Source organism: Lagopus muta, chromosome 25 (assembly GCF_023343835.1).
Source record: "Lagopus muta isolate bLagMut1 chromosome 25, bLagMut1 primary, whole genome shotgun sequence".
NCBI lineage: Eukaryota > Metazoa > Chordata > Aves > Galliformes > Phasianidae > Lagopus > Lagopus muta.
Window position 1 is genome coordinate 333124 of NC_064457.1, and position 15295 is coordinate 348418.

The 15295-nt window shown below is 65.3% G+C and overlaps 2 protein-coding genes across 2 annotated transcripts; both read left to right on the forward strand.

Moving 5' to 3' along the window:
• The first annotated feature begins 37 nt into the window (after nt 1-37).
• GHDC (GH3 domain containing) lies at nt 38-2660 on the forward strand. The gene is given in 9 exon segments (XM_048926802.1): nt 38-322; nt 399-529; nt 609-791; nt 793-1186; nt 1295-1484; nt 1553-1624; nt 1731-1864; nt 1951-2039; nt 2341-2660. Coding segments are annotated over 9 exon segments (1647 nt in total). The 5' UTR covers nt 38-69; the 3' UTR covers nt 2542-2660.
• A 1878-nt stretch (nt 2661-4538) lies between these two features.
• LOC125684567 (inactive phospholipase C-like protein 2) lies at nt 4539-15270 on the forward strand. The gene is given in 8 exon segments (XM_048926783.1): nt 4539-4655; nt 9380-10858; nt 10860-11867; nt 11968-12105; nt 12107-12172; nt 12372-12447; nt 14076-14185; nt 14413-15270. Coding segments are annotated over 8 exon segments (3069 nt in total). The 5' UTR covers nt 4539-4649; the 3' UTR covers nt 14599-15270.
• Nucleotides 15271-15295: the final 25 nt, after the last annotated feature.

Here is a 15295-nt window from a genome sequence, read left to right on the forward strand (position 1 = left end):
ACAGCCGGCGGCGACCGGGGGGGGGGGCGGACCGGGGGGAAGCGGGAGCGCGGCGGGGCGGGTGCGGAGATGGCGCCGGCCGCGCTCTCGGGGGCGCTGCTGTCCGCGATCTCCGGGCCGATGTTGGCCGCGGTCGTCGCGCTGTTGGTGGCCGTGTGCGTGGTGCTGCCCTCCGCCCCGCCGCTGCGGCACCGCCTGCTCCGCGCCGCGCTGCTGCGGGCCTCGGGGTGGCAGCGGCGCCGCCTGGAGCTGCAGAGCACCGACGTGCGGCACGGGCAGGAGCGGCGGCTGCGGCGGCTGCTGCCCCCCGGCGAGGCCCCGGGTGAGCGGGGCTGGGAGAGGAGAGCGGGCAGCGGGGGCTGCGGGGCGCCCTTCTGAGCCCCGCCTTCCGCTCGCAGGGTCCGAAGCGTTCCGGGAGCGTCACCCGCCGAGCACGAGTTGCAATGACGGGGAGCGAGCGGAGCCGCTGCCGCCGCTGAGCCTCTGGGCCGTGCTGCGGAGCTGCTGGAGAGCCGAGCCCGCGCTGCAGGTAGCCAAGGGCTGCGGGGAGCGCGGCGCGGGCGGTGCCCCGCGGCTTTGTTCTGCAGCCCCCCGATCTCTCCGCACAGGGGGTCCTGCTCTACCTGCACGCCTTGCACCGCACCTTCCCGCAGGCGCTGACGCTCCGCGGCACGGCCCTGCTGGGCTGGGCGCCCACCGCTCCCCGCACCCCGGGCTTCTGCCCGCTGCCCACGCTGTACTGCACGCCCCCCGAGGCTGCCGCCCTGCCCCTGCGCTCCGCAGCCCTGCGGGGTGCAGCTGCTCTTCGCCCTGCAGACGCGTGCGCTGCGCGTGCTGGAGGCCCGGCTGCCCAACGAGCTGCACGACGTGCTGGCGGCACTGCGGGACGGCTGGGCAGAGCTGGCCCACGACCTGGCGCTGGGCACGCTGAGCCCCCAGCCGGGGCTGCCCGAGGAGGTGCGGGGTCGGCTGCAGGCGCTGCTGGTCCCCGATGGCACGCGGGCAGCAGAGCTGCGGGCTGAGTGTGAGAGGGGCTTCGAGGGCATCGTGCGGCGCCTGTGGCCGCAGCTGCAGGTGGTGGTGGTGGGGACGGTGCGCGGCGGGGAGCGGCTGTACTACGATGCTCTGAGCCGGGCAGCCTGCGAGGGGCTGCCCCTGTACTGCCCCTGGTACCGGGTGGCAGGAGGTGAGTGCTGGGGGTGCAGCATCCCTCCCTCAGGGATCGATCTTCTCTCTGTGCCCTACAGAGGGGATGAGGAGAGTGGTCTGGAGCTCACAGCCGCTCTCTGCCCAGCTCTGCTCGGTGTCAACCTGTGGCCAAAAGAGCCCACGCCTCGCTTTGTGCTGTGCCCAGAGTGGGCATTTTGTGAGTTCCTGCCCTGCCCAGCCGAGGAGGAGGAGAAGCAGCACACGGTGCTGCTGGGCGAGCTTTGGGAGGGACGCGAGTACACACTGATCCTCACCGCCCGGCCCAGGGAGTACAGGTGCTCTGCTGTGGGACTGCGGGGGCTGTGCACCCCTCCCCAGCCTCATGCTCTCACTGCCCACACAGGTGCCGTGCCGGAGAGGTGCTGCAGGTGGCCGGTTTTCATAAGCAGTGCCCTGTGGTGGAGCCCGTGCGCAGGTGAGGTCACCCCAGCCCTGTGGCCCTCACCTTTAGGCAGGCTGTGGGGATGCACGGTGCTGCTGGCACCCCCAGTGCAGGCTCTCCAGCCCTGCTGTGCCCGCAGGGAGAGCCAAGCGCTGAGTGTGCGTGGCGAGAGCATCCCTGAGGAGCAGTTCTGCCGCAGCCTGTGCCGTGCCGTGGGCATGTGGCCGGGTGCCCGCCTCATGGACTACATCTGCGTGGAGAGCACCTTGCTGGGTGAGCATCCCCAAAGCGTTCCTGTCACCCGCCTCCAAGAGCTGGTGGCTGCGGGTGGCCGTGACGTGCTGGTGGCGCCACCACAGGTGCCTTCTCAGGGGCCAGTGCCCCCCATTACGAGGTGTTCGTGGAGCTGCGGGGCCTGCGGGACCTGTCGGAGGGGCAACGCCACAAGGTAAGGCGGTTTGGGGTTTGCTGATGGCAGGCAGGGTGCGGATCTGCTGTGCGCTCCCTGCCCGCCCCGCCGCCACGCGGTGGCAGTGCTCACCGGCAGCGGGATTCGTTCGGGATTGCTTTGCTGATGTGCTGAGCGGGAGCACCGCAAACAGGGAAGGCTTTTGGCGAAAGGGCTTCTTCCCCGCCTGGTATCAGAGCAGGGGCTCTGGGTAGCTCTAGGTTTTGGGGGGTGGCAGCTGCTCCATAGGGAAAGCAGAGTTTTGGGATGCGCGCTGGCAGCTCCCCCTCCCTGTCTGCAGCTGGACCACTGCCTGCAGGAGGATTTCCCCATCTACAAATCGTTCCGCTTCAAGGGCAGCATCGGGCCCCTGCGCCTGCACCTGGTTGGGGCCGGGGCCTTCGCGCGGCTGCGGGAGGCCATGGGCCGCCCCGTCCCCATGCCGCGGGTGCTGCGGGAGGAGCGGCTGCTGGCCGTCATCCAGGGCACTGTTATCTCCTAAGGGCAGCGCTGGGATCGCTTGGTGTCACCCACCGGGCACCGAGTGGGACTGGGGTGAGGGCACCCGATGGAGCCGGCAGAGCGTGACCGTGGCTCTTCTCAGGGCTCGCTTTGGGCACAGGGAGGGACTGTGGCTGCAGGTGGGCACCCTCTGGGCCTTTCTGGATGTGCCTTAGCCAAAGGTTGGCCCCATCAAGTGCCACCAGACGCGGGGCAGCGGTGCCTGTGCCTTCCCTGAGGGTCCCTTGGGGGTTTGCAGCCGGTGGCCACCACAGGAGAACAGCAGAAACCTCCCTTGCAGTGGGGAGCCCAGGGCTCTGCAGCTTTGTGTCCCCTGGCACGGATGCCCTGTGTGCTGGCAGCGGGGATGGCTGCCCCTCCGCAGCCCCAGCACGTGTCTGGTGGTTCGGAAGCAATCAGCTCCAGCAGGGGCTTTTTAACGTAAAAAACAAACAGGAAAAAATAAAAAACAGATGCAAAATAAAAGAGGATTAACTCTCAAATATAAATAAAGGGCAGCGCTCTGGGATTGATTCTTTTTTTATTTTATTTTTAATCCTCATTAAGAGATTTGTTGATGACAACCCTGACTCTGTTCTGATGAGAAGTTGGCCTTTGTTATCTGCTCGCCTCAGTCCTGGGGAGGGGTCAGCCATGAATATTTAACCAGCTCAGCGTTTGTCTGGGGCTCTGGCAGTGTCTGGGGCCGTTGATGCCTTTGAGGCACAAACGTACCAGGTGGGGGGGGGGAGCTGGTCCTTTCCCTGCTTGTTAAGGTTTATTTTAAGGGCTACTGAGCCGCGGTGCTCAGAGAGCCTGCTGTGCACACAGCTGTTACCAGGGTGGGGGCAAGCAAGGCCGCTTGTCTTAAAGAAGGCAGGCATGAAGCATCCCTGCAGTGCAGCCACCGCCTCCTGCCAGGGTAGAAATGGTGTGGAGGGCCCTTCCCCGCCATGCCATGCTGGAAATAAGCCTGGAGCAAAATTCCTGTTGCAAGCAGGGAAGAAATTGTGTGGTGGGGAGGGTTTGGGGACCCTGAATATCCTGACGGTGAGACACGGGGGCTGGGCCAGGGTGTGTCAGCTGTGCTCAGCGCTGTCAGGGTTGGGCATTACTGGAGGGCAGAGTTGGTGGGTGCTGGATAAAGGCCTGAGGTGAAGCAGCTCTGTGCGCTGCTCCCAGCCCTGTAGTGCAAACATCCGTGACCTGAACATAGCCTGGGAGCCCTGTGGTCATTGCATCCTGCTGCTGTGCCACGCATGCCCACAGCCCTTCCCCAGAGCCCCACTGTGCCCCACAGCAAAAACTTGAGCTCTTTGCTTGGACAAGCAGGGAGTGGGCTGGGTGCAGGCGCCAAGCTGTGGAGCGTGAGGGCGATTTGAGCAGGATGCAGGCAAGTTTTGGGTACAGACTGCAGGGTGTGGGCTGTGTTTGGGTACCAGGCTGCAGGATGCCTCAGTGCAGTGTGCAAGGCGGTTGCAGCAAGATGTAGGGTGTGAGGTTGATCCGAGTCCCAGGCTGCAGGATGCCAGTCTGGGTTTGAGCACAGCACGCAGGATGCCAAGCTGCTAGCTCGCTTTGGGTGCCAGGCTGCAAGGTGCCGGTTGGGGTCGTGTGCTGAGGTGCGGGTACCAGGATGCAGGGTGCGGGTTTGGCCGGGGTCCCGGCGGTCTGGGGCGGCACCAAGGCCGTGCACTGCGGCGCCGAGCGGAGGCTCAAAGGTACCGGTACCGCTGCGCGGCCGCGCCGTCACCGCGCGCCGCGGCAGCCCGGGGCGGAGGGGGGGCGCGCCGTCCCCGCCCTCGGCCCCGGCCCGTCCCCTCCTCCCGGCCGCGCCGCCTCCCGCCCGCTCCGCCACTGAGCCAGCAGCGGCGGCGGGCACAGGCACCGGGGCGCCCGGGGCCCCGCGGCAGCCGCTGCTGTGGTGCCGCGGGGATGGCGGAGGGGCCCCGGAGCGCCCCGCCGCCCGGCTCGCCCCGCCCCGCCGCGCCGCTGCCCAACGGGCCCCGCGGCGGCGGTGGCGGCAGCCCTGGTTCGGGCTCGGGGAGCAGCAGCCGCGAGGACTCGGCGGAGCGAAGCCCCGCGCCCGCCGCGCCTCGTGCGAGCATCATGAAGGTGAGAGCCCGTGCTCCGGCCCGACCCCCCTCTTCCTCGCGGTTCCCCCCCCCCCGGGGGGGCCGCCGTCGTCGTTCGCCCCCTCCCCGGGCTCCGGGCGGCACCTGCGCGGGACTCGGTACTGCGGAGCGCCTCGGTGGGCCGAGCCCAGCCGATCGGAGCGGTTGTGCGCCGGTTGCTGCCGCCTCTGCTGTCCCCCGAGAACCCCCGGACCGGGGTCCGCCGTGCCTCCGGGTGGTGGCAGAGCGGCGGCGGGGAGCTGAGACCTCCCTCCCGGTGCACGGCCAGACCCGGGCACCGCTGCCATCAGCGCTGGCACCGGGTCCCTCACTCTACCTGCCGCCGGGGTCCCCCAAGGGCAAACCCGGCTCAGGCTTTGTGCGCTTCCCGGGCCAGGCCCCTGCTCTGTGCCTCCGGGAATTGCACCGGCCATCCCCTGCTCGTGAGTCCCCTGCGTGACCGTGCTGCCCCAGTGCTGGCACTGCATGTCAGCATCTTCCCAGCCTGCAGGAGGGCACCCATGGGTCTGGCTACTCCTGGCCCTTGAGCATCCTCTGAGCTCCCTCCTGCAAAAACATTGAGCCTCAGGCCCAGTTCCTGCCACCTCTGCAAGAGCTGAGCTGCAGCTGGACAGGGACACGGGGGGCTCTGGGCCAAGGGGGTTCCCTGAGCTCCCAATGGGCAGTGGGTCACGTGTGTGATTTTTCTAAAGCAGCCCCCCTAATTGTGCTTACGTCGGCGTTGCTCACTGACACAATAGGTCGTGTCCGCCCGGGACCGCCTCCCCGCTCCTGGCAGCCTATTTTAAGCCGGCAGAGCTCCGGTCCTATTAATACCTTGTGTGGGGGCTGCTCCGTGCTGCCTGCCCTCCTGCCCCAGCAACCCAGGCTTTGGGGACCTCGTGCACACTGCTGCCCATTACCAGGATGGTGAAGATGCCTCCCCAGGCTACGTGGCACCTCAAGGGCTGTGCGCTCATGGTTTTCCCAGGGGACCTCATGAGGTCCCCAGTCCCTCCTGAAGCCCCCGCTCTGTCTGCTCCCCACAGGGATGAGCGGGAGTGCATGTGGCTGCTTCACCTCTCTTTGCCTCTTTGCTGCACGCAGCCCCGGTGCTGCTGTGCGTCACCATAGGGTTTGGCCTTTGGTGAAGGTCAGGTGGCGGCGAGCCAGTGCTGGAGAAGGCACTGCTGATGGAGGAGGTCAGCCTGGGACGGCACCCCCAGCCCCTCCTGGTCTGCCACATGGCTCTGGGTCCCTGCAGGCCTGGTATTTCCCCGATGCTGGAGGGCTGCAAGTTCTGATCTCTGTGCAGTGCTGGATCCTGCAGCCCTGAGATCCTCAGGCTGAGCCCCAGGCACCACATGGGCTGAGGCCTTCGTTTGGGTGAATCTGGTGGGGATGGTGGGTGGACACGCTGCTGAAAGAGCACACAGGCATTTGCTGCTTGCACTCCTCTGCTATTCTGTGTTTGGAGATGGTGATCCTGCCTGTGTCCCCAGGGAGGCTCTTATGTCCGCAGGCAGGAAAGGGGAATGGAGCGCATCCTCTGCCATTTAGCAGCAGGGACCATTGCTCAGGTTTTGTCCAGGCTCATGGGGAGCTGCTGCCTCTCCAAACCCCATCCTGATCCGCGTGCATCACCATGTCTGTGTCTCTGTGGTCAGGTTCTGGGGAGCAGCTGCCTGGCCCCAAATCCCCTGAGGATGCTGAGGCTGTTCTGGGGCTCTGTATGTCACAGCCAGCCTGGCCCCCCCTGGCTGCAGTTCGGGCAGAGGGCACCCACTAATTGTGGGCTGCAGGCAGACCTTGCCTGATGACTACGTGGACGTATTTGCAGGAAGAGTTGCGGGCTCTGTTATTCTATGGGATTTCCAGAAAAGGTTGGAGTAGTGAATCTGAAAGTAGAGTCAGTGTCCGTGCTGGGAGCCCGGGGCTGGCTGTGCTGAATCGTTTGGCCCCACGCAGTGATGGGAGCGCAGCTGTGTGGGGACGCAGCAGGGAGGGCAGTGTCCCCATGTCCTCCTGGAGGAGCTGCTCCCTGATTCTTCCCTGAGTTGGGAGCAGAAAGTTTTTGTGAGCTGGAAAATGCTGAAGGGGGGTGCTGGGCCCGTTCCTTCCCGCTGCAGGCTGTGACCCTTCCCAGCACCCTGCTGTCCATCCCCTCCCTCACTGTGAGCTCTGGAGCAGTGCCGTCGCTCTGCGTGGGGCCCGGGCTCCACAGCCCCTCACTGGGAAGTGGCAGCTGGTACAGCAGGGGGTGGATGTGTCACTCGGTCTTCTTGGCAGGGAACAGAGGAGTGGAGAAGAGCCCTGGCTGTGCCTGGCCTCCTGCTGCCTCTGCTGCTGGCTGCCCACACCTCACTCGTGCTGCCCAGCCTGGGCCAGGGTAGCAGGGAGAAGATGGGACGCCGCACACGGCTACGGATGTGTCACAGCCCCATTAGACCCAGAACAGCAGTGTCACCAAACGCAGTCCTGCTGGGTCAAGGTGTCCTGCTCCCCTCCACTGGGCAGCAGAGCTATGGCTCCTTCCAGTGCTCCTCAGCCCCAGAGGCTTTTGGTTCCTCTGCGTCCCACTGTTATGTGCCTTTGCACTGCTGGAGATTCCCCCGAGGATAACGGGAAGGGAGCAGCAGCTGGGCGGCTCCGTGACCTGATGGGCCCGGCCCTGCTCTCATTTAGCCGGGTAAGGAGCGGGGTCACGTGGCACCTGAGATTAGGATTGCTGTGCTTGCCAGGGCACTAATCACCGCAGGTAATTGGCTAAAGTGCGGCTTAGCACACACTGCAGAGCCGGGCAGGGCGTGGGGAGCTGGGTTTGGACGTGCTGTCCATGCCCGGCTGGGTGCCGGCAGTCAGCATTGCGGTCAGCGTCGCCGTGGGCTCGGAGGTTGGTCGGCTGCGCGGCTGTGATGCGCTCAGCTGCCCCGTGCTGGAGCTCTGCCCCGCCGCTGGGATTCTCCGTGCTCCCCGCAGGCGGTGGCGGGGCTCTCCCGGCCGCAGCACCGCGTCCTCCCACCCACGCTGCTGACCTACTTTGTACCTTCGGAGCTCTGCCCGTCCCGCTGCTGCCAGCGCCCGGCCAAGCGCTGGGCACGGAGCAGCGCATCCCAGCTCGGCCGGCTGAACGCGCCGGAGCAACGCGCCGCTGGGAGCAGCGGCTTCGCTCTCCCTGTGCGTGAGCCCGGCAGACAGCAGAGGTGTGGATGCACGAAGCTGCAGCGAGCGCTGGGAGGTGCTGAGCGGCGCGTGCCCTGTGCGCACCGAGGGCTCTCCTGAGCCCGTGCAGGGGCTGCGTCCGCTGCCAGCTGTGGGTGAGGGCTGCTCCGGAGCAGCTGGAGGCAGGTCCCGGCAGCTGCTGGGTGCGAGCGGGCCCCCCGCCCCGCGTTTCCTTTCCGGATGGATTTCCTGTTTTCTGCGCTGGGGCCCGGTGTAGGGGTGGGGCGCGCACCGGGCTGGGTATGGGTCTGCAGGGCCTGCAGCTCTGGCCCCGGCACGGCAACGAAGCTGCGCTCCCGGCTGCCGACAGGGCCACCTGCAAGTGGGTGCCGGGGTCTGGAGCTGCGGGGCAGCGCTGTTCTCAGATTGCTGCTCACAGGAAGCATCCTGACAGTGGTGTAGACGCTCAGCCCTTCCCGTGAGCCTGATGCCAAGCACTCCATGCCCAGCACTGAGGCTCAGCTTTGGGCTGAGCATCTCAGCAGGATGCCCTTTGTGAGCATCCTCTCCCTGCTTGGGCAAGCTGAGCTGGGTCCTTAGATGTTCCCGTGGCTTCTACCACTGATCCAGCAGCGTCCAGCTAGCTCTGGCATAGGAATGGTGATAAGTGTGGTTTTTCCCCTTCTTTGGGGCGTCATTTCCCATTCACCCTTGGCTGGAGCTGGCTATCTTGTCCTGATTGTCTTTGGTCAGGGCTGCCTGGACCCATAGAGCCAAATCCAGACCTTTTAGAATGAAACACTGCCGTGTGCATGCCTGGGCTGCCAGCCTGTGCTGCAGCAGCTCTGCCATGGAGATGTGAAAGCTCTTGAAGTGCTGGAGGAGACACTCCATTGTCCACAAACCCTGGCAGCTGGGAAGAGCCTGCATGTGCCAGAGATACCAGAGTTACCGTGCCATGTGCCAGAGATACCACCAGATTAGAGGTGACTCACCATAATCTTGAAGAAGGGGATTAAATCTCCCTGCTGCACTACTTAATGAAATCTATCCCATAATATGCTCCCAGCCCTGCTGTTCCCCATCCCATCCCCCTTCACTTCAACCCATTGGTGGTAGGGTCTTCTCTTCCCCACCCTGGGGAACTGCTTCCCGCATTGCCTGGGGTTGGTGCCTGGAGATGCAGGGCACGGTGGGTACAGGGGGGTCCTGCCAAGACCTTTCTCTTCCAGCATCCAGCAGACCCAGGGAGAGCCTGTGCACTGCTTTACCCCTGGGGGTGAGCAAGCGGTGGGGCAGGATCCGGCTCAGGGCCGGGAGCAGGAAGGAAGGAAGGAAGGAATGCAGAGTTAAAATAAGCCTGGCAGTGGGGGGAGGCCCCAGCTGGAGCAAACTCCTGACCTCCTGGGCCAGGGGAGAGGGTCCAATGAGTCCAGAAGGCTTTGTATGGCATGGAGCTCCTGGGACCCCTGCCTATGCGTCAGGGCTGGGGTGGGAGCCTGGGGGACGGGGAGTGCGTGGTGCCTTGCCCTGATGGCTCTGCTCCTTCTGCCATCCTGGCAGGACGGCTCCCGGCAGCGGCCCATGCAGAAGAAGACGGTGTCCTTCAGCACGATGCCCAACGACCGGAAGATAAACAGCGCAGCTGCCTGCATCTCCTTCATGCTGGAGGGCTGTGAGCTGAAGAAGGTGCGCTCCAACTCCCGTATGTACAGCCGCTTCTTCGTGCTGGACGCCGACATGCGCTCCGTGCGCTGGGAACCTTCCAAGAAGGACTCAGAGAAGGCCAAGATTGAGATCAAATCGGTGAAGGAGGTGCGCGTGGGCAAGAAAACGCCCATCCTGCGCAGCAATGGCCTCTCTGACCAGTTCCCCGATGAGTGCGCCTTCTCCATCATCTATGGAGACAACTACGAGTCCCTGGACCTGGTGGCCAGCTCAGCCGACGTGGTGAGCGCCTGGGTGATGGGGCTGCGGTACCTGCTGTCCTATGGGAAGCACACGCCCGAGGCCCTGGGGTCTGGCCACCCCAGCCTGCGCACCTCCTGGATCTCCTCCGTCTTCGACCTCGCTGACCTGGAGAAGTCCGGCCGCATCCCCGTGTCCCGCGCCGTGCAGCTCATCAAGGCGCTCAACCCCGGCATGAAGGTGTCCACCATTGAGCTGAAATTCAAGGAGCTGCAGAAGGCCAGCGAGCGTCCCGGCACCGAGGTGGCCTGCGACCTGTTTGTGGAGGCATACTGCGAGCTCTGCACCCGGCCCGAGATCTTCTTCCTGCTGGTGCAGTTCTCCAGCAACAAGGAGTACCTGGGCCTGAAGGACCTGCTGACGTTCCTGGAGGTGGAGCAGGGCATGGAGGGCGTCACGGAGGAGAAGTGCTTGGAGATCGTCAGCAAGTACGAGCCCTCCAAAGAGGGCCGGGAGAAGGGCTACCTGGCCATCGACGGCTTCACCCGCTACCTGCTCTCCTCCGACTGCTCCATCTTCGACCCGCAGCACCGCCGTGTGTGCCAGGACATGGCGCAGCCTCTCTCCCACTACTACATCAGCTCTGCCCACAGCGCCTGCCTGCTGGAGGACAACTTCTGGGGCCGCTCGGACATCAGCGGATACGTCAGCGCGCTGGGGCTGGGCTGTCGCAGCATCGAGCTGGTGCTGTGGGACGGCCCCGACGGGGAGCCCGTGGTCTACACCAGCCCCTCGGCCGCCTCCTGCGTGCCCTTCCGCTCCGTGGTGGGGCTGATCGACCAGCACGCCTTCACCGCCTCCGTCTACCCGCTGATCCTCTGCCTGGTGGTGCGCTGCTCTGCTGCCCAGCAGCGCCTGGCCGCCCAGTGCCTGCGCAAGACGCTGGGCGAGAAGCTCTACCTGGAGCCGCCTGACCCCGCTGCCTCCTACCTGCCCTCCCCGGAGCGGCTCAAGGGCCGCATCCTGATCAAGGGCAAGAAGCTGCCGCCCGGCTGCGAGGACAGCGAGGGGGAGGTGTCGGACGACGAGGAAGGCCGGGAGCTGGCGCGGAGGCTGGGCCAGGAGGACCGCGAGGCAGCGGAAGGGGGGGGCCCCACGGCGCGTGCGGCTCAGCCGTGAGCTCTCGGAGCTGGTGAGCCTCTGCCAGGCCGTCCCCTTCCAGGACTTCGAGAGCTCGCGGCGCGGGCAGCGCTACTGGGAGATGTGCTCCTTCAGCGAGGTGGAGGCGGGCCGCTTCGCCAACGAGTGCCCGGCCGAGCTGGTGAGCTACAACAAGCGCTTCCTCTCCCGCGTCTACCCCAGCCCCATGCGCATCGATGCCAGCAACATGAACCCACAGGACTTCTGGAAGTGCGGCTGCCAGATGGTGGCCATGAACTACCAGACGCCGGGGCTGATGATGGACCTCAACGCAGGCTGGTTCCGGCAGAACGGGGCTTGCGGTTACGTCCTCCGCCCCGCCATCATGCGGGAGGAGGTCTCCTACTTCAGTGCCAACGCCAAGGACTCCCTGCCCGGGGTGCCCGCACAGCTCCTGCACCTCAAAGTCATCAGCGGGCAGAACCTGCCCAAGCCAAAGGGCTCGGGGGCCAAGGGGGAGGTGGTGGAGCCCTACGTCTGTGCTGAGATCCACGGCATCCCAGCTGACTGCGCGGAGCACCGCACCAAGACGGCCCTGCAGAGCGGGGACAACCCCGTCTTCGATGAGAGCCTGGAGTTCCAGATCAACCTGCCCGAGCTGGCTGTGCTGCGCTTCGTCGTGCTGGATGACGACTACATCGGGGACGAGTTCATTGCGCAGTACACCATCCCCTTCGAGTGCCTGCAGCCTGGCTACCGCCACGTCCCGCTCCAGTCGCTGTCTGGGGAGCCCCTGCCCCACGCCACCCTCTTTGTGCACGTGGCCATCACCGACCGCCGCGGGGGGGGCAAGGGGCACCGCCGGGGGCTGGCAGGGCGCCGGGGCCGCCGGGTGCGCGAGTATACGTCCACCAAAGCCACCGGCATCAAGGCCATCGATGAGGTCTTCCGGACGGCCACTCAGCCCCTGCGGGAGGCCACCGACCTGCGGGAGAACGTGCAGGTACTGGAGCCACAGGGCACCATGGGGTCTGGGGAGGTGGTGCTGGGCTGCGGGTGCTGCGGTGCTCCTGGCCCAGCCCGACGCTGCTCTCTGCCCGCAGAACGCGCTGGTCTCCTTCAAGGAGCTGTGCGGCCTGACGCCCGCCGCCAACATGAAGCAGTGCATCCTGACGGTGGCTGCGTGGCTGCTGCACAGTGACAGTGTGCCCAGCGTCACCCTCAACCTGGCTGAGCAGTACCCCCCCCATGGAGGCACAGGGCCCCATCCCCGACCTGCTGCGCAAGGTCCTCACTGCCTACGAGACGGTAAGTTCTGGGTCTGGGTGCTCCGGGGTCCATCCTCCTCCAAGGTGTTTGCCTGCAGCCCTGTGCACCGGGGAGTCCCAGGATGGGTCCCGTCCTGGAGCAGGGAGGGCTGGCTGGGAGGTGCTCTGCAGGCGTGGGGTGTAGGGAGCACAGAGGGCTCCGGGCTGCGCAGCTCCTCTCACTGCCCCTCTTTCCTCAGATGATCCAGACCAGCCGGACGCTGATCGAGTCTGCTGACGCAGTGCACAGCAAGCTCATCCAGGCGCAGCAGGCAGGTGGGTCTGGGGGTGCTGAGTGCACAGTGCTGTGTGCAGTGTGCTGCGCCTCCTGGGGATGCTGTCCCCACAGGGATCTTCAGAACAGCACCAGGCTGTGCGCAGAGTGCGCTGGCATTTCAGTCTGTGCGTTGCACACCTGCAGAGCACAGCAGAGGATGAGTGGTGTGGGCATCGGTGCTCTGGGGCAGCACCTGGCTGGCTCGGGAGAGAGGCTTGTTGGAGCAGCCCAGGGCTCAGCTCCTTGGCCTTCCCACATCCTAGCCTTGCTGCGAGGAGTGGTGCAGGGATCTGCCCAGAGCCCGCAGTGAGGGAGCACTGCTGGGGCTGGGGGGCTGGGGGGGGCTGGGAGGGAGCGCACGGAGCGGAGGAGGCTGATGAGGAAGCAGAGAAGAGTCATTAGCTGCCAAACGCCAGAGTATAATTAGCATCAGAAATAACAGACTGAGGCTGACGGTAGAAGTCGCAACTGAATGTTATGACTTAAAAGACACATGGCTGAACCCACGCAGACAGGTGCTGCTGGCTGCCTTATCCGGCCCCGGGACCCATCCTGCCCCAGGCACCACTGCCCCGCTCCCAGCACCGTGCTGCTGGTAGGCACTAATGAGTAACGCCAAGGTCCTGTGTGCTGTAGAGGCAGCTGTGGCTGCTCTGTGGGACTGCTGGCCCCAGGACTGTGTGGGGGCACCCTGTAGAGCTGGGGGTGTTCCGGGCACTGTAGGGGACAGGGAGGAGAGGGTCTGTGCTGTGCAACCCCTGCCAGTGCCAGCTGCTGCCAGCAGCCCTGTTTGTTCCTTGGCTTGGCTGCATGGCAGCTCAGAAACCTCCCCAGGCATTTGGCTTTGAGCTCTGTTGCTGCTGTCAGTGATGAGGAGCACAGCAGGGGGGCTGGAGGTGCGGGCTGGGGGGGGCTCTGCATCTCCTGCACCGCGTTGGCTGTGGGAGCCCTCTGCTGTGCTGCAGAAGTGAGCAGTGCCCCGTGTCCCTTGTCCTCCCTGGGGGCAGAGGTCTGGGGTGTGCTGACCCCTACAGTGGGGGCCTGCAGCCATGACCTCTGTGCCTGAGTGCTGCTCCCTGCATTCACCCCACGGTGCCATGGTTGAGCCACAGCAGTACGGGCGCTGCGGGGTCTGGGGGTGCCGGCGGTGGGGCTGGGGGTGTGGGGAGGTGTGAGCTGATTGGCAGCGTGTGGGTGAGCAGGCGTGTGTGGGAGCCCTCGTGTGGGCCCAGAGCCAGTGCTGCGTCAGGGAGGGGTAAATTTAGCACCTGCTCACAAGGACATCATGTGCAGTGTGGGGGCACATGCTCCAGCATAGGGGGGAGGGGGGAGGGGGCAACTGCTCCTCTCTGAGCCCCTCTGGGTGGGCTGTGGTATGGAGGGGCTGTGCCTCTGCCTGGGGTCACTGCAGCCCATCCCAATCCTGTGGGCTTTGGGATCCAAACTCAACAAGGGATGGCGGTGAGATGGTGGGGGCTGTGTTGGGACATCATTCCTTATTGGGAGGGGGCTGCTGAGGCTGACCACGAGGTTCTCTGCTGGGTGATGGACGTCCCGTCCCCATCCCTTGTGGCAATGGCTGTCCCCCCACACACCGTGGAGCTGAGCAGAGCTCTGTGTGCCACAGGTATGGACTTCCACAAGGAGCTGCACCGCATCGAGGCCAAGGAGGGGCTGCGGGGACGGAAGCTGCAGAAAGCACTGGAGAGCTTTGCCTGGAACATCACTGTCCTGAAGGTGAGAGGAGCACGCTGTGCCCCTGTCCCCTCTACTGCTGACCTGCTGGTGTGCAGGGAAGCGAGACCAGCATCGAGGAGATGCTCCAGAAGTGCGGGCTGCTTGCAGACCATGATAATCCTGAGCCCAGCACATCCCTGTGCTGCATGGCGTGGCCGTGCACTGGAGGTGGCACAGAGGGACTCAGCAACGTGGCTGCATTCCCTGATGTCTTCTCCCCCCGGCAGGGCCAGGCTGATCTTCTCAAGCATGCCAAGGCGGAGGCGCTGGACAACCTCTGGCAGATCCACAACGCTGGGCAGTCCTGTGGCATCGGCAGGAATGGTTTGGCCTCTCCAGAGCCGTCCCGGCTGCGCGCACCACTGGAGCCCATCCCTGAGGCAGAAGGAGGCAGCGATGCCGCGTCCTGCTGACCCCGGCCTGGGGCTCAGGCAGCCCCCATGGAGCAGCCTCTGCTGCAGGAACAGGAACTACAGAGCCTGTGTCACGGTTGGGGATGGGAATGGGCAGGGTGCTGAGGGGCTGCAGTGGTGCCAACAGTCATCCACCTGCAGGGCATTGGGGGGCCCCACTCCTGTCTGCTCCCTTCAGCTTCCCAGGCCTCTTCCATCTGCTTCCAGAGCGGGTGCTGTGCTGTGGGACCAGGGGGTTGGACTGCTGGCACCTGGCTGTGTGCATGCACCCCCAGCCTGCTGTGCCACCAGCCCTGTAAGAACTGCCCCTCTGTGGGCTCTGGCTGTCAGGGCTGCAGATTCTGCCTTTGCCAGCCCTGGAGACTGCCTGCATAGCTGGAAGGGGTCTGTCCGACCACTGTCCCTTCTCCCAGGGTCTTCCCAGGTGTCCTTGGGTCCCTGCTGTGCAGAGGGGCTGGGAAGGCACCTGTAGGGAAGCTGGCAATGGGTCGGGGGCAGTGGGACCACTGCAGAGCAGGGCTGCCGGGGGCTGTGTCCTCTGGCGTCAGGGAGCTCATCCTGGGCTCGTCCCCTGAGCGAGCTCACCGCGGTGTGGGCTGTGGGTCAGGGCTGGTCTGGGGCTGCGGAGCACTCTGTTTATAAAGTGTGTGAGACCCACGCCGTGCGCTGCTGTCCCTCTCGGTGCTGGGGCTGGGGT